Source organism: Dipodomys merriami, unplaced genomic scaffold, assembly GCF_024711535.1.
Source record: "Dipodomys merriami isolate MVZ:Mamm:240054 unplaced genomic scaffold, mDipMer1.0.p SCAF_990, whole genome shotgun sequence".
Classification (NCBI taxonomy): domain Eukaryota; kingdom Metazoa; phylum Chordata; class Mammalia; order Rodentia; family Heteromyidae; genus Dipodomys; species Dipodomys merriami.
This window is the reverse complement of record NW_027206613.1, coordinates 156,674-178,178: the sequence shown is the minus strand read 5'-3', so window position 1 is coordinate 178,178 and position 21,505 is coordinate 156,674. Positions and strand designations below refer to the sequence as shown.

The following is a 21,505-nucleotide window of genomic DNA, read 5'->3' as shown; positions in this document are numbered from 1 at the left end:
TGCTCCAGACACATCAACACTTTCTTTTGTTTCATATTTTCTCTTCTCCACACTTACTACCACAAGGTCTTTGGCAGACTTTGGGTGGCGTTAGGACCTTCTTGGATCTCCTGTCATGCTGGGAGGGGCTGAGGTGCCATCTCAGGCCTTAGCTACCACGTGCGTTGGATGTGAGCCTCGCCGGAGCCGGTGATCTGGGAGGGTAGCTCCAGAGGTGTGCTCGCTGGGCAGCACCCACTAACCGAGCGCTCAAGATCAGGTCATAAGCCAGGTTGCCAATTTGTTCAAGTTCTGAGAAATGTGCCTCAGCAAAAACAGCAGCCATAAGACAGAATCCAGTCATCTCTGGAAGGAGATGGGTCTAGAATGGAACCCATCTCAAAGCGGGGGAAGCTCTTCCGGCTGGAACTCTCCCCTGGCCAGGAGAAGGGCTGCCCAGGGTGTGCGCCACCCTTTGGTCAGGTGTTATGGCTGACACTCATGTCCACGAATCACTCAAGAGCTGAGGAGCCGGTGCAAAGTGTGGAGGAGGTGGCTGTGTGGATCTGTGTCCTGGCCTTCAGTGCTGATACAACTCTCTAAGGTAAGCGGTGCCCCATGCCTGGCATAACTAATACAATAATAAGAGTTAAATGGTGACCTTGGTTCTGCCTTTATCTCGAATAATGAAGACAGGCTTATGCACAGCACAGCGAATGGATGATAAAACGGGGCCATAGAACTTTGAACTCTTAGGGCTGAGAAGGTAGCTCAGTGGTAGAGCGTTTGCCTTGCATGCATGAGGCCCTGGGTTCGATTCCTCAGCACCACATAAGCAGAAAAAAAAAGCCGGAAGTGGCGCTGTGGCGCAAGTGGTAGAGTGCTAGCCTTGAGCTGAAGAGCTGAGGGACAGCGCCCAGGCCCAGAGTTCAGGCCCCACGACCGGACCAAAAAAAAGAACTTTGAACTCTTAATTCCTTTGGAGCTTATTTGGAGAGGTTATCCTTGGACTTTAATAACTTATTTGGCCCATGGAACCACATCAACTGAAGGAAACAACTAAAACATCTTCTTTTTAGATACTTACACTTTTAAAGGTGCTGATTGTGTGTGTGTGTGCATGTGCTCACGCATGTGTACACACATGCACACACCAATCCTGGGATCTGAACTGGAGTTTCGGTGCTATCCTTGAGCTTTTTTGCTCAAGGCTAGGGCTTTACCACGTGAGCCACACCTCCACCTCTCGATTTTGGTGGTTAATTGGAAATTAAAGCATCTCATGAACTTTCCTGCCCAGACTGCCCAGATCCTCAGATCTCAGACTCCCGAAGAACTAAGATTACAGGTATGAGCCAGCCACTGGCACCTGGCCAAAGGTACTGATTTTAATGAGCTATTAGTGGTGTGCCTATGACCCCATATATTTGGGGTAAACTACTTTTTGACCAGGACATGAACCTAGACGTTCAGTCACGTTACTGAAAATTAAAGTGGAGAAAAACTCACTTTGCCAATGTTAGTATTGTCCAGGGCTGCATCCACTTCATCTAGAACAAAGAATGGGGCAGGCCGGTAACTAGAAAAAAATTAGAATCAAGTTAGCAATGTTCTTGTTTTACACAATACTTGTCATTGTCAGGAAGACGAGCAATAGAATAAGACATCTTTTTGGGAAGTGCAGCTGTGGCTTACGTGGTAGAGTGTCAACCTTGAAGGAAAAAGCTAAGGAAGAGTGCAAAGCCCGGAGAGTTCAAGCCCAGGCCTGGCATGGATACACACACAGAGACACGCTTTTGGAAAGCTGCTTAGGTAACTGGTTACCTCTCAGCTTCTAAATCCTGGACTCCTTCCTAGTCCACAGCGGCGCCCAGCCCCATGAGCCAGGGCTGGCCTTCCCGGGCCTGCACCTCTGCTCTGTTACTTGAAGGAAACCTGCTTAGTCTCAACCTTCTGAGTCTCTTCTGCCAACTTTTCATCGAACTCTGAAATGCCAGTATCTCGGGGCTCAAAGCCTCCTCCCCGCATCTAACTAGCTGCCTTGGTAAGGATGTAGTTCAGTGGGAGTGAGAGCAAGCATGTACCATCCCCAGCCCTGCAAAAGGAAAGAAGACCAGCCCTTTTATTTTTAGGGAGAACATGGCATGGTAGTGCCCGCATGTAACCCCAGGTAGAGGCAAAAGGATCACGAGGCTTGGCTCTGAGTTCTTGTCTCACACCCTGCCCGCCTCCACTGCTTCTGTCAGTCGTGCCAATCGCCTGCCAGTGTCCTACTGCTTTCCCAGCGATGCCCCACCTGCCTGCGCCTGCGCCTGCGGCCTCAAGCGCTCCCTGTGCGGAACCCTCAGCTGCCCCCTCCCCAGCCCTCTTCTTGTCATTCTAGTGTTGGGGCCACGCATGGGCTCATCCCCAGGTCTTCCAGCCCTACTCCCTGTCTGCCAGCTACCACAGTGGCCACCCTCACCGTATTACAATGGCCTCCCAAACCCGTGTGTGCCACCACCTCATCAGGCTCTCTAGGCCTTTGTACATGCTGTCCTCAGATCTAGAACATTCTTCCCTTAGCTGTCCACATGATTTGCTCCTTTAATTACTTCATTTCTTTGCTTAAATGTCACCTTCACAACAGACTCCCATGTTGACTTTTTTTTTTTTTTTGGCCAGGGCTTGAACTCAGGGCCTGGGCACAGTCTCTGAGCTGCTTTTGCTCAAGGCTAGCTCTCTACCATTTTGAGCCATAGCTCCACTTCTAGCTTCTTGGTGGTTAATTTGAGCTAAGAGCTCACAGACTTTCTTGCCTGGACTGGCTTTGAACCACAATGCTCAGATCTCAGCCTCCTGAAGCTAGGAGTACAAGCTTGAGTCATTGGTGCCCAGCTCCCCACCCCTGAGCTTCGGAAGCGCAAGGCTAGCACTCTACCACTTGAACCACAGCGCTACTTCTGGATTATGTGGTACTGAGAAATCGAAACCAGGGCTTCATGCATGCTAGGTAAGCGCTCTACCACTGAGCCACCTTCCCAGCCTCCTCCACCTTTCTTTTTTTTTTTTTTTTTGTTGGTCATGGGGCTTGAACTCTGGGCCTGAGCGCTGTCCCTCAGCTCTTCAGCTCAAGGCCAGCGCTCTACCACTTGAGCTACAGCGCCACTTCCGGTTTTCTGGTGGTTTATTGGAGATAGGAGTCTCACGGTCTCTCCTGCCCGGGCTGGCTTTGAACCGCGATCCTCAGATCTCAGCCTCCTGAGTAGCTAGGATTACAGGCGTGAGCCACCAGCGCCCAGCTCCTCCACCTTTCTTAAATGCTGGTCCTGGGCTTGAACTCAGGGCTCATGTTATCACTTGTGTTTCTTGTTCACAGCTAGCCTCTACCACTTGAAGCATGTCTCCGGTCTGGCACCTTGCTGGTAATTTAGAGACAGAAGTTTTTTGGACTTTTGTGCCTGGGCTGGCTTTGAACCATGATCCTTAGATATCAACCTGTCACAGCACTGGTCCTCAGGAACTATCTGTTGCATACAGGCCTGGACTGCCACCTAGTGGCAGTCTTATTCTACGATGATCCTGGGTTCAGAGACCACCTGGGTTCAGAAACCACCAGATCTCTTGAGCCTCCTGACTATAAAGATCCTCTCTTTGTCTTTCCTGTGGTCAGCAGAATCCCGCTGCCAAACTCCCATGTTCTGATGTTCCTGCCACGGGATGATGTTGACAGACGTCACTCAACTAAAAACACCTGTCACCACTGTCACTGGAAATGAGGTTAAGTACACTTTTTTTTCTTTTTAAAAGAAATACTTAAAACAGGCACTGGTGGCTCACACTGTAATCCTGGCTACTCAGGAGGCTGAGATCTGAGGATTGCAGTTTTTTTTTGTTTTTGTTTTTTTTTTTTTTTGTCGGTCGTGGGGCTTGAACTCTGGGCCTGGGCGCTGTCCCTCAGCTCTTCAGCTCAAGGCGAGTGCTCTACCACTTGAGCTACAGCGCCACTTCCGGTTTTCTGGTGGTTTATTGGAGATAGGAGTCTCGCGGTCTTTCCTGCCCGGGCTGGCTTTGAACCGAGATCCTCAGATCTCAGCCTCCTGAGTAGCTAGGATTACAGGCGTGAGCCACCAGCGCCCGGCTTTTGAGGATTGCAGTTTTAAGCCCCAGACAGAAAAGTCCCTGTGAGACAGTTAACTCCAATTAACCACTCAAAACTGGAAGTGGAGCCTGTGGCTCAAAGTGGTAGAGCTCTAGCCTTGTGCAAAAGACCTAAGGGACATTGCCCAGGCCCTGAGTTGGAGACCCACAACCAGCATATATACAAAAAAAAAAAACTTTTGCATTTGGTATTCTCCTTTTTTTTGGGGGGGGGTCCGGTTGTGGGGCGTGAACTCTGGGCCTGGGCACTGTCCCTCAGCTCTTCAGCTCAAGGCTAGCACTCTATCACTTGAGCCACAGTGCCACTTCTGGCTTTTTTTCTTTTTGCTTATGTGGTGCTGAGGAATCGAACCCAGGGCCTCAGGCATGCAAGGCAAGCGTTCTACCACTGAGCCAACTTCTCAGCCCTGCATTTGGTATTCTTTAGTGAATAGAAGATCTCCAAATATGAATGAGGAAAATAATACACAGTTGACTTCCTGGTTTTGTTCTTTGTGGCCATCCTGATGTCCTTTCTGGACAGTTCAAGCATTTCTTTGCGGGCTGGCCTGTAGCTCAGTGGTAGAATGCTTGCCTAGCATATATGAAGCTCTAGGTTCAGTCCCTGGGACAACAAAACCAAATATTTCTTCTTTTTGATTTTCTAGAAAGCATGAAAGTTCCAAGTTATTGCTTAAAAACATTTGTTGAAGTCTGAACTTTCTGATTTGCTGTCTAATTTGATGAGACCAGTTTGATATACACGTTCTATTGTCTGCAGACACAACCCCTGGTTCTCTGCTGGCATAAGGCCAGTCCCCTGTATAAACTGGTTCCCGGTGTAACATCAGTCTCTGGTAGAGAGCTGGTCCCTGACATAACTCTGGTCTCCAATATAAAGCAGGTCTCTGGGCTAACGCTGGTCTTACCTGTGCACAGCGAACAGGAGAGCCAGGGCTGCCACGCACTTCTCCCCGCCTGACAAGTTGTCCATCGGCATAAACCGTTTTCCCGGAGCCACACAGTTGTAGCTGACTCCCTCCAGGTATGGCTCTTCAGGATTCTCTGGGCTAAGAAATGCCTGGAACACAAATGACTTATTTAGCCATTATCAGAAAACTAGCTAACTAGTTAACTGATTGCAACTGCAGGGAGAAGAACATAAATCACAAATATTTGTTGATAAGGATTTCCTCGGTTTTGATGGAAAAATACCAGTACTTGTGAAAAATGTACTTAGTCTATAGGCTTACTCACAGGCTACAGGGCTGGGGCAGGGAGAGAAAGCATTCTGGCATGCTCACGATTTTGGCCTTTGTGCCAGGCTGCCGGCAAGATCTGAACACATGCCGTTACAAAACAGTTGTGGGATCACTGTCTGCTCACCGGACATTTACTCAGCACTTTCCTGGGCCACACACAGATAGCCCCTATTTCAGGGAGTTAGGGGCATACTTTAGTCTTACTTGACTGAACATAAGCTAAGTTTTAGAACTTAGTTCTAGTTCCAAAACTATCCTAAAAACCCTATCCCAGGATCACTTCAGTCACAAAAGAACATGAACCAAGAGCAGAGCAGGAATGAAGTGCTGACCCACACCTTTACCCCACAATTATTTGCTGTGCACGTTAGTAACAGAATGGACTGGTGACAGCCAAGAGACCTGGACCCTGTACTTGGACGCTGCTTTAGTTCTTTCCCTCTCCTTTGCTTAAAACTCCAGAGGTGAGTCATCTTCCCAAGGCCCTTTACACAGACTATACCTTTACCACAAAAGAAAAAGTACTGTAGTACCAGACAGCAGAATTTCACCATGAAGAGAACCTGAAAACCAGCTACGCTGACCTACTCATTTATCAGGTGGGGAAACAGGCTCAGGGTGTTCTGCCTTGCTGAGTGCGGCTCCAGAATGGGGATGGGATCAAAGCGGGGCTATGCAACAGCAGCGCCCCTGAGCGAGGTACTCCAGCCTGCAGCGGCAGGCAGCGTCCCCACTCCGGAATCCCCACTCCCGCCTGGGATGGGATGCGTTACCTGGGCACTGCTGTTTCTGCAGAGCTTCTTGTAGATCTGGTCAATTGAGATGGAGACGTGCTCAAAGCATTGGCTGAAAAGGTCGAATCTCTTCTTCTTCACCTGCTCAAACTCCTGCCTGCATATTCTGGCTTCCTTTCTGCTGGCCTCAAATGCTAAGACAGAATTTGAGAGGCCACTGAGATACTTAAAGTTTAAAAGAATACAATATTTTGAATTGAAATTTCAGTTACATTGTTTTAAATTTACCTTCAAAACACCTCAGCTGTTACTAATTCTAAGAGCAAATCTCTTATATATCTCTCTTTCTTTCCTTTCTCTCTTTCTCTCTTTCTCTCTTTCTTTCTTTCTTTCTTTCTTTCTTTCTTTCTTTCTTTCTTTCTTTCTTTCTTCCCTTTTCTTTTCTCTTGTCAGTTGTGGGACTTGAACTCTGGGCCTGGGCGCTGTCCCTCAGCTCTTCAGCTCAAGGCTAGCACTCTACCACTTGAGCCACAATGCCACTTCCGGTTTTCTGAGTGGTTTATTGGAGATAAGAGTCTCACGGACTTTCTTGCATGGGCTGGCTTTGAACTGGGACCCTCAGATCTCAGACTCCTGAGTAGCTAGGATTATAGGCACGAGCCACTAATGCCCAGTGGCAGGACTAATTTCTAAATGATGAACAAATTCTGAATATGCCTATTGCTGTTATTAAAAAATTAAATATCTATTCTAAAATAACCAATAAACCTATTTTTAAAATTCATTCAGAGTATTTTATAAAGGGACAAATTAATAATTCAACATTAAAAGTACACACTTATATAAGACAATAGAGGAAAATATACAATAAAAAAACCCCAGGTCAGGCTCTGGTGGCTCACACCTACAATCCTTGCTACTTGGGAGGTTGAAAATGGGAGAATCTTGGTTCAAGGCAAGTCTGGGCAGTGAAGGTAGTGAGACCCTCTCCTAAGCCTATAGCTGGGTGCACTAAAGAGCACTTGTTATCCCCAAGCTACATGAGAGGCCGAGATTGAGGCAATGGCAGTTCCAGACCAACCCAGGCAGTGAGGTCTGAGATTCCATCTCTACAGAAGAAGCTGGATGCATGTACCTGATCACAACACAGGTGTGTGTGTGACTGGTAGGAAGACCGACCCTGCTCTATACATACATAACTAACTAGACAGTGTGAAACAGGAGTGGAGGCATAGCTCGGGAGAATTATGCCAGCCTGATAAGCTGAGGCCCTGATTTCACATTCTCAGTACCAGACAAGCAAAAAGGAAAGTTACAATCCACTGAGATTGTTGGCACGTGGTACAGAAATCAAAGCCACCACGGATATGATCTTGTTAACAACCATAAATATAAATTCAATTTCACCATCTGTGGACTCTTGAAACTTGTCTCTGACATTCTTTAAGTTCTCCAGGGCTCGCAGGTTTGGGGTTGCTGTCTTCAACAGAATGTCTTCTTTGGCTGCTATTTGCTCCCGAAAGAGCGTCAAGTAGACCTGCACTTCTTTGTCTCTTTGCAGGGCCTATTATTAGCAAAGAACAAGAGTGACTTGCATGTGTGTTGTGTTGGGCTGCTAACCTAAGCTGTATACACAGGGCTGTGGCCATCCACCCCACCAGCTCTTCCTATAGGAGCCCTGGCCCTGGAACTGTAGGTACACTGCATGCCTGTAGCTTCCTACTCAGGTGGGCCTTTCAGGCTGTGGTGCTGTATGTACTGCCTTTGAGACATGGTTTACTTTCTTAGTTTTTAAACTGGCTTGTTCAACAAAAATACTGACCATTTATTATGCATCACTGATGAGTGATGACAAAACTACTCCATCTCTTCCTCTGACAAGCTCATAGCAAAGGCAGAGTTACAAACTGGCATTTGCAACAGGATGAGAAAAACCTCTTCTCTGGGGAAACAGGTACTAGACAGCGGGGGGGAGGGGGGGGAGGGGGTAATAATTAGCCAGGAACTTGATGGAAGACTAGGACCAACTGAAATGAAATGAAGAGGGAAGGGGAAGTACAGCCATTCCCTCCTGGGAAAGCCTTGACTTGCAGAGAGGGGTCAATTAGTTCATAATAAAAGTGAGATTAGAAGACAATTTTTGGAACAAAGTAACTCTTATGAAGTAAGTGCTTATAGATCTAAAATACACTGGAGCATGATAAATTATATAGGACTCTAGGCATTCATACATAAACAGTGAGACTAAAGGAGGTTACTCTTAGGGAAGGAACCCAAATGCATACTGCCTCTGAACATTTAAAATACTATGTGTTGAAGCAAATCCCAGGAAATGGAAACATGGGTGTTTTTTTTGTTTGTTTGCTTGTTTTTTTTTTCTTTTGGGAGGGGCTAAAGGACTGGTAGAAATGGAGGAAGGAAGGATGAATAAATGCAGGCATGGTCCTCCGTAGACACTGGAAAACTATGTAACTTGTGGGCAGGGATGGGACGGGGAAAGGAAGAGGTGGCACTTCTAAACAAAATACACTCATTACCTGACTTCTGAAACAGTAACCCTACTGCACACACATTAGTAACAATACAATTATATTCTAAAAAACCCATTGTACTAATGTAAATTTCAGATGAATTAAAAAGACAGATGAAAACAAAAGAAAACCACCAACACAAAAATATAAATGTTTACTAGGTCATGGGTGGTGGTAGGCAAAGTACTCTCTAGACACAAACTCAAAGGGAAGGAGCACTGCATAGAAAACTACTGAGAGGATAAAGGCTGTTTTTGAGTACCAAAGAATGCCACAGATGCAGACAGCCCACACAAATCTCACAAAGTATATGAGCAACTGGAAGTGCAAGATGCCCTCCGTATCCACCTTCCTTTCTTCCAGCACAGTCCCTGCCTTGGCCGGTGGCCATTCCCACCTGTGAAGCCGTGCCCTGAGGGTGATCCTGCTCACTCGGAGGAAAGCTGTCTCCGCGTGCCCCTCCGACCAGTGGCTGGGGTTCAGGAACACACACGTGACTCCGCTCAGATCCCGGTGAAAACAGCTGGGATTTTGCAGGAAAACTTTCTGCTCTTATAACAGCAGCACCCCAAGTGCTCTAGTCACTGTCCCTTTAGAAGCAGCCTCAAGAGGAAGCTGAAGAAACATATGGCTATAGCTGACGGAACCAGAGCCGGTGGCTCCATGGAATCGAATGGCAGTCCAGGCCATGCCCTGCCTCTGTGGAGGGTTCGCCCTCTCCCCTTCCAGATTTAGTATCAATATTGCTCTGAGTGAGTCACAAGCAGAACTCTCTGGATTACCTTTAAGTCACTCCGTAGAGAGCTGTAGTCTATTTCCATGGCCGCCTCCCTTTCATAGATGTCAGTTGTCGCCTGGGTACTTTCTGTTCCAGTCCCCAACTGAAACACAGGAAAATCCTTCCTTGTTATCCCAGTGGGGACCTGTACTGGCTTGTCTCCCCTCGTCTTCAGTTTCTTGTCATCTCATTCAGACTGAGAGCTGGCCACGGCAGGGTCGCATGTGCCAGCGGCCCACGGCCACTCTGGGGCACCATGCGAGCCTTCCTACTCCAGCCGGCGTGCTACTCCAGCCGGCACACTGCCTCTCCATGTGTCTGCTCGCCTGTCTTTCCTCGGGCTACCTGGGCCTCACCATCCACAGCTGTGAGCACAAGCTACCAATACTCTGGGTTTGTCCTTTCTGTTTTCTTTAGCATCTTACTTATCCTTTGTTTGCTTGTCTCCTCCTACTAGACTGAGAAGACTTCTGGCTGCTGTTTTTGTTGCCTAGCACAAAGCCTGACATGGAAGGAACAGGATAAACGCAACAAATAAATGATCACTATTTAGTTAATGCTGATTCAAACTGAGACCTGTAAGGGAAAAAAAAAAAAAACCTCTTTTTAGATGTTCCCAACTAATACAAACTCAAGGGAAATCACTGTGAACTAATAAGTATACCTCTTACAAAATACTCATGATTAACTCAAATAGAAGGTTGAACCCGAATATAAATCTGTAACATAGAAGCTCTAAATCTCATGATTCTGTGTGATTTGTACCACACATCTATCTATGGCTGCGTTTGACATGGTGGTGCTTGCCTGACCCAACGCATGGAGGGCTGAGGCCGGATCTGAGTTCCAGCCAGCCTGGTTCACGTGGTGCGACACTGTCAGACAGCAGGAACAACAGCCACCATGGCTTCCACGCAAGGCAGCTGGGGCCTTGCGACTCCAAGGGTGGCTGCACCCCGGTGGGGGGCAGGCTCAGCATCCCCCAGCGCGCCTCCTCTACACGCTGCGGGTTGGTCAGCAGCGGTCTAGCAAAGGCTCCCCACAACGGAAGAGTCTTCTACAGAAATATAGTGGACACAGGTAACTGGCTTGGCCTCAACGTTTGCCAATGGAAGGGAAGTTTCTGGTGTACCTCACAAGTACAGACTGTTAGTCCTGTAGTAATTGTTGCAAGGCAATCATGTCTGCCCATTAGCACACGCTCAGTCCTTTGCGAAGCATGTCCCTGGGCCTCTCCTATTCTGGGCTTCCAGCGCCGCCAGTACCCAGGCACTATTAGATGTGCTCACACACCACAGAGACCTGCCATCTTCTGACAAGGAAGTGCCCCTGGTGAAAGTGCACAGACTCGGGCTGGGAAGGCGGCTCTGTGGTACAGCGCTTGCCTTGCATGCATGAGGCCCTGGGTTCGATTCGCCAGCACCACATAAGCACAAAAAGCCACAAGTGTCACTGTGGCTCAAGTGGTAGAGCGCTCGCCTTGAGCTGAAGAGCTGAGGGACAGCGCCCAGGCCCAGAGTTCAGACCCCATGACCGAACCCCCCCAAAAAAAGAAAAAGAAAAGAAAAAGAAAGTACGCAGACTCTGTGGCTTTCTGAACACAAGCTAGGATACTCCTGGGACCAGGAGGAGCAAGTGTGGCCCTCAGGACAGACTTGCTTCTGTCTGAAGAGAACCATCCTCCCGTTGACCCTTCCCTTATAGGCCGTGTTCTAGGCCTTCCTTGGGCTTTAAGAAGTACGGTGTAGCTGACGACTAGCACAAGCTGGGGTAGAAGCATCAGTGGAAAGCCTGCCAGCATCCCCCACCAGAGTGCCTCACGACTGCCTGAGTCCATCGAGTGCGTCAGAGCCCTGCTGTGTGCATTCTATGTGGGCTTATTACATCAGAGCCCTGCTGTGTGCATTCTATGTGGGCTTATTACGTCAGAGCCCTGCTGTGTGCATTCTATGTGGGCTTATTACGTCAGAGCCCTGCTGTGTGCATTCTATGTGGGCTTATTACGTCAGAGCCCTGCTGTGTGCATTCTATGTGGGCTATACAAACGCATAAAGACAACATGGAACCACCACCTCACTGTTAGACAGACCCGAAAGCCGCTGCTCTAGGTAAAGACCTAGGCACAGGCAAATGCTATTTACTTCCCATTCCTCTTCAGTCCCTGGAAGTTGCACACTGCATGCTTCCCAGGTTCATGATTCCATATCAGCATGCAGCCGAAATCCTAATATGAGTATAAATCTCTTACATGTCTTTTCATGGCAAGATAGTCGATCACTTTCTAGCACATGGTCTCAATGCACCAACTGCTGTAAGTTATTTTGGTTGCTTCCAGTTTTAGCAATTATGAATAAAGCTGTTATAAACATTTAAGTGCAGGTTATATATGTGTGTATGTTGGTCCTGAGGCTTGAATTCTGGGCTACTGTGCTCTTCCCTTAGCTTTCTTGTTCAAGAATGTCATTCAGCCCTGGAGCCACACTCTATTTTTATTTATTTATTTTTTGGCTGGCTAATTAGACATAAGAGTCTTGCAAACTTTTCTGCCAGGCCTGGCTTTGAACATGATCCTCAGAGTTCAGTCTCCAGAGTAGATAGGATTATAGGTGTGAACCACCAACACCTAGCTCCCAGTGTAGATTTTTCTGTGGGCATGTTTCTGCGGACACTTTTTGGGACAAATACTAGCCATAAAGGGGCTCTAGAGCCAGAGGAAAGGTAGAAATTCAAATAACACTATATTCAGTTCTGCTCAACGTCATGTGTTTTAAAATCATGTTAGATGGGGAGAGAGGGAAGGAAGGGGTGACACTGTCCAAAAGGAAGTGTACTCGTGACCTGACTTAAAAACAATAGTCCTGCTAGGCGCCAGGTGGCTCAGGCCTGTAATCCTAGCACTCAGGAGGCTGAGATCTGAGGATAACACCTCAAAGCTGTGTGACTTTTATCTCCAAATAACCACCAGAAAACCAGAAGTGGTGCTGTGGCTCAAGTGGTAAGAGTGATCACCTTGAGCTGAAGAGCTGAGGGACAGCACCCAGGCCCCATGACCAACAAAAAACAACAACAATAACAACGACAAAAAACAATAATCCCTCTGTATGTTACCTCTATAACTTAATTTAAAAGAAGAAAACTATCGTCTGCTAGAATACCTCCACTTCAATGATGTCATCCAGGGATCCCAACAAGAGAATGATTTCAATGTCTTGAACTTTGCAATCAAGCAGCAAGTTATGCTTCTCTAGTCGTTTCTGTTCCAGAGACGTCTGAATGATTACAATTTCCTTTTGCAATTTGTCTAAATCCCTGTTAAGTACACAGACATGAGATGTGATTTTACATATTATGTATAGGTGCACCAAAGAAGAAATGTGTTAAATTATGAACTTTCATTAAAAAGATTATTTTCAAGTGAAGTATGGGGACATATCTTTAATTCTAGACATATTTTTAATCCTCATAGGTGAGACAGTAGGATTTCAAATTTGAGGCCAGCCTGAGCTACATAGTGAGACCCTATCTAAAAAATATAAGAAAGACTGATTTCCTTGTGCTAGTTTGGGACTTAAGAAATTAACACTCCTGAGAAAGGTATAAAGAATTAACCCAAGGAAATGTGTTTACTTTTTATTTTGTTCCAGTACTAAGTCTGGAACTTGGGAATTTTGCTCAAAGCTGGTACTCTACCACTTGAGCTACAGCTCCACTTCTAGCTTTCTGCTGGCCAATTATAAAAGTCTTCAGCTCTGTCTGCTTAGACTGGTTTCAAAATGAGATTCTTTGCTCTCAACCTTCGAGTCTCTGGGATCACAGATGTAGGCCTCTGGTACCCAGCTCAAGGGAGTATTTCAAAATAACGAGCAGGGCTGGGAAGGTGGCTCAGTAGTAGAGCGCTTGCCTTGCGTGCCTGAGGCCCTGGGTTCGATCCCTCAGCACCACATAAGCAAAAAAAGAAAAAAAAAAGCCGGAAGTGGCGCTGTGGCTCAGGTGGTAGAACGCTAGCCTTGAGCTGAAGAGCTAAGGGATAGTGCCCAGGCCCAGAGTTCAGGCCCCACGACCGGGCCCAAAAACAAAATAACGAGCATTCTGGCTTCAATCAGGGATGGAAAAACACACTACTTTCAGGGTGTCTTTATTATTATCTTTGTAAATAGCCCCACTGGCTATTCAGAAGCTGCCTCGGCTTTCTTTCTTTCTTTTTTTTTTAAATTTAAATTTATTTTATTTGTGAACATACTGTACAGAGGAGTTACAATTACGTGGGCAGGATAATGCGTACATTTCTTACCAAGCATTGCAGCCTCCTCCTTTGTTTACCCTTCACATCCCTTCCCAGCCTCCCCCCTCCCCGCTGCCTCGGCTTTCTAAGTGATGGGGTCATACCCAGCACCCATTAATTCATTTAAAATCTAATTTTTCAACCTAAGCTTCTCCCTCATATAAGCTCTCTGTTTTAGAACTTCAAACCAAGAGTTTCTTAACCAAAAAAACAAAAAAACAAAACCATCAGGCAAGTCACGGCTTTCATGACAGCATGGAGTTTCTTTGCGATCATTACTACTTACTGCTTTAGCTCCTGAGCTGAACATGAGGGGGTGAGTTTGCCAGCTGAGCCAACAGCACCTTTAAACAGGACCCCAAAGAGAGCAAAGAGAGACCAGGAATACAAAGTGAAAGGAGAGAAGGGAGCGAGGGCAAGGAGGAGGAGGTGGATTACAAGGTTTCAAGAATATGAAAAACAGAAGTGGTCCTATTTCAACTAAATATATAGGTTAAAAAAATCAGGAGTCGTGCCCATGGCTCATACTTGTAATCCTAGCTACTCAAGAGGTTGTGGTTTGAAGCCAGCCTCTTCAGGGAAAGGCTGTCTTACATCCAATTAACCACCAGAAACCAGAAGTGGAGCTGAGGTTCAAGTAGTAGAGTGCCAGCCTTGAGTAAAATAAGCCCAGGGACAGCTCCCAGAGTCCCTGAGTTCAAGGCACTCCTCCCCGCCCCCCCAAAAATCAGAAGTAAACATTTTAGTTCCACTTAAAGATCATATACGAAGAACTGAGTCTTAAAGCTCTCAAGGTCTTTGGTCAGTAAGGAAAACTATGATACACCAAGAAAAGAAAACCTTTGTTTCGATCACCGTGTTCATGTCAATCACAAGTAGGGGTATGTCATTTTGGTAATGTTAGCCAACTCAAAGCATCATCATTGTGACGGCAAATTCATATGCTCACCAGATGTCCTAAGTGCTGTTGAGTATTAACTCAATCTCCATAATTATTTGGAAATAGACTTTTTATTATCTTTGTTGGAAAGGAAAAGTAAGTTAAATTCCTTGCAATATGGAACTGAAGGCACAATACATAAGGAGCAGAGCTGCTCTCTGCTCCCAGGCTGTACATGCCTTACAGCACAGACCACAGGGACTCTGGACCTCTGGAAGACACCAGTATCAAGAGCATTTTAAGGTAAGAACACAATACGAGTTCATGTTTCCTCCCACCAAAGAAAACTAGGCACACTAAACAACTTGCTTCTCTTGGGTGTCCCCTAAATTAGAACATTTGGAAGGATTTCTGTGTGACCAAGAGCAACAAAGGGTACCATACTCAACTTCAGATAATAAATTCCAGATCATAATAATAAATTTCAAACTGAGAGTATACATTTATTTAATTTTATTTTATTTTTTTGTCTGTAATGGGGCCTGAACTCTGGGCCCAGGTACTGTCCCTCAGCTCTTCAGCTCAAGGCGAGTGCTCTTATCACTTGAGTCACAGCCCCACTTCTGGCTTTTTCTGCTAATGTGGTGCTAAGGAATCATGCATGCAAGGCAAGCACTCTACCACTGAGGCACCTTCCCAGCCCGAGAGTACACATTTAAAGCATTACAAAGATCTTTCAAACTGTTGAACTTGTAGTTACCTATCAATGGCCAAAATCTTCTTCCGTTCCTCTTCAATCTGAGTTTGAGCTTTCTCAGTGTCAGAGTTCTGAGTGACAAACATGTCCATAAATTGCTGCCGTTTCGCCATAAGGTCATCCACCTCTTGGAGACAGTCATCTTCCATCTAAACACAGAGGATATACATTATAGACTACTCTCTTTTATATGAATGAGGTCAACAGTTCTGGTATTATTGACAAACAAGCCCAGCCATGCTGAGTGAACCCTGCCTTGACCCCTGTTATCATTCTATACTATCTGTGCATTGGCAACCGCTGTCTATCACTGCCTTCCTCTTTATTTTGGATCATGCCAGGCCTTGCTTCATTCCCACGTTCCAGTGAGAAGTACTGTTGACACTACGACCTTCCAGACCGCCTTTTTAACAGCTTTCTTCACTTCCTGGGCTTCTGTACTGCTCCCTCTCCGCCTTTCCCACCAGAATCCCACTGTTGCTCTTACTGTCTGCTTGAGTCTCAACCTTTCTCATACAGTTTCCATTTATTCTCATAAAGGAGCAACTTCTAAATCTGTGGGTCCAGCCTAGACTTCTGCAACAATCCTGAATCATCTGTGGCATCTTCTTGCCCACCCCTCCCTCACGTGACATCCACCACTAACATGCTCCTTTAGGAATTCCAACATGGCTGCTTGATGAGTGTCTAATTTCAACGAAGAGGCACTTTAAGCCACCCATTATGCATTACCTTCTTTAGCTTATCAGTTTCTTCTCTATCTTTCTGGAGTGTTTCTTTTAATGTGTTGATCTTGCTCAGTTTCTTCTTAAGTTGGTTTTGACTATATTCAATCTGAACATTAAGCCGAGTTTTCTGTTTTTCAAATTCCAATCTAGTATAATAAAGTCAAACATCTCAAGTGGTAACCAGAGTGCTTTTTACATACAAAAGTAGAAGGAATACTACCATAAGCCCTATGTGGCCCATTTCCAACTTTTGTAGTGATCACTTCACCAGACATGGGGGTGGAGGGGGGAAGGGGAGTGTCACATGTATAACCTTAGCTACTGAGGAAGCTAAAATCTGAGGATACTGGCTGAGGCAGGAAAGTCCATGACACTAGTCTCCAATAAACTACCAAAAAAGAGCGCATGCGCGCACACACACACACACACACACACACACACACACACACACACACACACACACACACACACACACACACACACACACACACACACACACACACACACACACACACACACACACACACACACACACACACACACACACACACACACACACACACACTAAGGGAATAGGAAATGTGTTCAAGTGGAGAGCAGCCACCTAGCAAGAGCAAGGCCCTTAGTTCAAACCCCAGTACCATCAAAAAAAATTGTGTCAAGCTGGGCACCAGTGGCTCATGCCTGTAATCCTAGCTACTCAGGAGTCTGAGATCTGAGGATCACTGTTCAAAGCCTGCCCGGGCAGGAACATCCATGAGATTCTTATCTCTAATAAACCACTAGAAAACTGGAAGTGGCACTGTGGCTCAAGTGGTAGACCACTAGTCTTGAGCTGAAGAGTTCAGGGACATTGCCCAGGCCCAGAGTTCAACCCCACAACCAACCAAAAAAAAAAAAAATTTGGTCCATATATACAATTAGGTAGACTAATTGTATTTAGGCATTTAAATGACTACTTCTTTGTATAACACTGTGTTTTCCTTATAAGAGAACTAGAACTCATATTTGTTTTTTGTTACAAGTTTTTAGATTTTTTCTAAGAAAATGCATTTGTACTAGTTATTTCTTAATAAACTTAAGTAAAAATTACCCCTCAGGCACAATTCCTCTAAATTAAGAAATAACAGTTACTTCTATATATGTGCAAACTGTTCATTAATGTCTTCTAGTAAACATACCTTTTTTGGTCAACTTCTTGATGCTGTTTAACATGTATATTCTCAAATTCACGAATATTTGCTACGCCAATTTCTTCACAAAACTTTTGGAATATGTCATCTTCAACCTGTTAAATTATTTTTAAAACAACTGTCTCAATAAGGAATTAATAAATACCTAGATAGTGCCATAGATAGTGCTTAAATATAAGTTTTTTTTTACTCCAAGATTTTCCTGGATTAGGCCAAAAACTAATACAATTCAATATTACTGTATGCAACCACTGCTTTTTCTTCTATTATCTCTATAAACTATGCTAAACTATTTTCAAACTGCATGTTCAGATAAACTAAGTAAGAAAGCTCATTAACTGGGTTTATTAAATGTTTTGGCTCTGTGCAGTTTAACACAAAGCTGGCGGACTATTTACCACAGCTACCACAAAATGTTAATAATTTGCACAAATTCTTCTTTATATATGAGAAAAAAAAATCTCATAGATTAAAAAGGAAAGGTTAGCATAGAGTTAAGAATCAAGCCAGAAACCAAGTATGGTGGTTATCATCTATAATCCCGGCTTCTTGGGGAGATCAAGAGATTGAGGCCAACCTGAGCAAAGTTATCGAACGAAAGGGCTGAGACATAGGTCTACTAGCCTGAGCTAAATCCCTCCGCCCCCCAAAATTTAATTTCAACAAGTTTTACAAACATTATGTGCATTTGTAGGAGAGAGATAGGTATTGTTTAAAAAAAATCCATTTTAAGCCAGGTGCTGGTGGCTCACACCTGTAATCATAGCTACTCAGGAGGCTGATTAAGACTGGTTCAAAGCCAGCCTAAGTAGGAAAGTCCATGAGACTCCTATCTCCAATTAACTACCAAAAAAAAAAAAAAAAAGCCAAAAGTGAAGCTTCACTAGCCTTGAGCATAAAAGCTTGGGGATGACTTCCAGTTACAGAGCTCAAGCCCTAGGACCAGTACAAAAAATAAATTAAGATTTTAGTTGACTATGCATTAACTATAAGTGAGGCAGGGCAGAGGCAGGAACATGGCCATGAGCAGGGCAAAGCACAGTGTGTGATACCCAACAGTGTAAGGAACTAAATGAGAAAAGGTAAAAGGTTCCTGCTGTGTTTTAAGCAAAGGCCAGATGACCAATCTTTGTTGCCATAGAGCCAAACTGCCTTATAACAGATGTTTATAAAGTAAGTTAACATTGAAAAGTAACCTGAATGATAGGCTTTCCCGTCAAGGGGTGTCAAGGGCAAGAAAGGAAGGAAGAGACTCTAAGTTTTACACAAGCCAAGGATCTTGTTGAGCAGAAGACAGTACACTCTGGTGACCGTGTCTTGAGATGGCCAACGGTGTGTCCCACAAAGGAAATCGTTCTGATAAGGCACTTGAATATTAGGTGCCCTGGATCTGGTCTGGTCTAGAGCCATATATGTTGCTTAGTAATAAGTATGACATTCATCACCTTGTCTATCTTCTCTTGAAAATCTTTGATTTTCTGCTGCTGTTCTGTGATTCCTTGGCTCAGCATAGTGCACTGAGCCTCTATGTTTAGTAATTCGCTTTGTAGTTGAGATTGTTCCTAATAACCAAAGGAAAACACGGTCATATGGCAAGCTTAGTTTTATGCAGTGAGGTCAAAACATGATAGGTGTCTTTACAATCAAGGAGGAAGATGGGTGTCGTATGCAATAGCTGCTGCTCTGTAACTCTAACCTCCACATTTTTTAATTTTTAGGTCTGAGACTAGAACTCAAATTTGGTAACTCTGCTTTCACTCACTGGCTATCATATTACCAACTGAGCCACACCTCCAATCCCAAACCACATTTTATATATGCCGCATTACCCTGGAAAAATTAGCAAGCTGCTTCTTCTTAATCATCTCCAGTTCACTCTGTGAATATTTGAGTCGTGTCTGAGTTCCTTGTATTTGGGTCTGTATTTGTTTCAAATCTATTTCCTTGCGGAGTGCCTTCATCAAATCCTGAAAAAGAAAGAAATGTGAAACATTTACAACAGAAGAGTCCTTTCACTCTTCAAAGTGCTTTCCTACGTAATACATGATATAATATTGATTTTCCGACACAATCCCTCTTCCCATTCTTCTGGGAAGTCTGGGCATGAAAACACATTGAGCACCTGAGTGTGATGACATACAGCTTCCTCAAAAAGTAAACATACTTCCTAGCAGGAAGAAGGGCTCAGGAGACACTGCGTGAGGACATGCTCCCTGCATGTGCGTGCCCATCAGCACCTGGCTGGGGGTGGGGGGAAAGCAGGACACTGTCTTGCTCTGAGAGCCTCCTGTTCTTTTTGCTTCCCTCCTCCATTCCCTTCTCCCTTCACACACCTATTACTCAACCAAAACAAATCAAAACAAAATTTGATTTCACCACAGGTCTAGCCTGTAGTTCTGAGTACGATAGTCTATATCAAGCACAGTTTCATGTTTACTGGTCATCTGGGCCTCTTTCAGCAATTATACAGTCCTGTTCTTGGCCCTAATGTTTCATCTTAATGTCTTCTACATCATTTTGTAAAGAATGATTTAATAGATGGAACCCAGGTTCTTCATTTAAAATGAATAAAAATTGCTGGGTCACTGGTGGCTCAGGCCTGTAATGTTAGCTACTGAGGAGGCTGCGATCGGAGGATCATGGTTTGAAGCCAGCCCAGGCAGGAAAGTCCATGACTCGTCTCCAATTAACCTCCAGAAAATGGGAAGTGCAACTGTGGCTTCAAGTGGCAGAGCGCTAACCTTGAGCGAAAAAGCTCAGAGATAGCGCCCAGGTCTGAGTTCAATCCCATGACTGACAAAATAAAGAAATAATTATGGACAGGTTAGCCTGGACTAGAACCCATTATCTTCCTATCTCTGCATTCTGATTGCCTTTGGGGATTACAGGTGTGTACTACTATGTCCATCAAATATAGAAGCTCTTAAATACAGTTTTAGCTGCAAATTAGTTTTTCTCTTTTCAAATAATTATGCATACTATTTCATTTTTGTCCCTAATATACTTGTCATTTTAAGGCTATGTTGAATAGTAATGGTGATAGAAAACATCTAGTTCCTGATTTTAACAAAAATTATTTTAGTGTTTCATCATTTAAGTAATTATTCCTTTTTTTTTTTCTAGGGCTAGGGGTTAAACCCAGCACCTCATGCTAGGCTACAACTCCCAGACCTTTTGGTTTTGTTTTTGAGATAGTCTCACTTACCTTTGCCTAAGTTTGCCTCAGACTTGCAATCCTCCTGTCTCTACTTCCAAAGTAGCTGAGATTATAGATTTCTAATACCACTCCTGGTTAATTTTTCTTTTTTTCAATGCTGGAGACTGAACCCATGGACTTGGTTATGCTAGGCAAGCATTCTTACCACTTGAACTATGTGCTTAGTATGTGTTAGTGTTGAGTAAGAGCTGTTTATTGTATGTGAATAATTTCTATAAAACTATTCTTTTGTCGGTATATTAATTGGGATTATCTACTGCATCTTATGAAATGTCTCTTCTAGATAGTGATTTTTCTTCTGCCTTTAATTCATTAATGTCAAGGACTATACTAAGCAATCAGAATATCAAAACATCTACGCATTTACAGAACAAATTTTATCCAGTTGGATATATTCTTTGACCATGCTGATGAAAGCTCCACACTGACATTTTAAAATTTATTTGTGTACTTACTTTGTACTAGTTCTGGGACTTGAACTCAGTGCTTGAGTACAGTCCTTGAGATTTTCTTTTGCGCTTTTTTTCTCAAGGCTAGTGCCCTACATTTGAGGCACAGCTCCACTTCAGCTTTTTGGTAGTTAATTGGAGATAAAAGTCTCACAGACTTTACTGCCCCAGCTGGTTTCAAACCATTATCCTCAGATTTTAGTCTCCTGAGTAGCTAGGGTTACAGGTGTGAGCCACTGGTACCCTGGCTCTATTTGTTTATTAAGTAGTTGTACAAAAGGGGTTCAATTCCAGAAGTCAACTTTTGAGTACTCTGTGATAGTTTAATTTTGAAACTATGCATTATATTCCTTTGTTTTTGTTCGATCTATCTATCTATCTATCTATCTATCTATCTATCTATCTATCTATCTATCTATCTATCTATCTTTGCACTGTGATCCTCAGGTCTCAGCCCCCTGGATAGCTAGGAGTACAAGTGTGAGCTACTAGCACCTGGCTATAATTTTTTATTTTAAAGTTACATAAGCTTTATAAAAAAACCAAAAACTGGGCTGGGAAGGTGGCTCCCTGGTAGAGTGCTTGTCTTGCATGTA

General features: G+C 44.5%; 1 protein-coding gene across 1 annotated transcript in view; it reads right to left on the bottom strand.

The window, feature by feature from the left end:
• LOC138822151 (structural maintenance of chromosomes protein 1B-like) overlaps positions 1-21,505 on the bottom strand; it is a 62,892-nt gene that overhangs the window by 2,718 nt on the left and 38,669 nt on the right. Inside the window, exons 13-23 of the mRNA XM_070014712.1 lie at positions 19,073-19,210; positions 18,689-18,805; positions 17,232-17,338; positions 16,055-16,196; positions 15,326-15,471; positions 12,559-12,712; positions 9,408-9,506; positions 7,502-7,658; positions 6,134-6,288; positions 5,028-5,179; positions 1,489-1,558 (exon numbers count right to left, since the gene is read on the bottom strand). Coding sequence (XP_069870813.1) covers positions 1,489-1,558; positions 5,028-5,179; positions 6,134-6,288; positions 7,502-7,658; positions 9,408-9,506; positions 12,559-12,712; positions 15,326-15,471; positions 16,055-16,196; positions 17,232-17,338; positions 18,689-18,805; positions 19,073-19,210 — 1,437 coding nt within the window. The remainder of the gene's footprint in view (positions 1-1,488; positions 1,559-5,027; positions 5,180-6,133; positions 6,289-7,501; positions 7,659-9,407; positions 9,507-12,558; positions 12,713-15,325; positions 15,472-16,054; positions 16,197-17,231; positions 17,339-18,688; positions 18,806-19,072; positions 19,211-21,505) is intronic.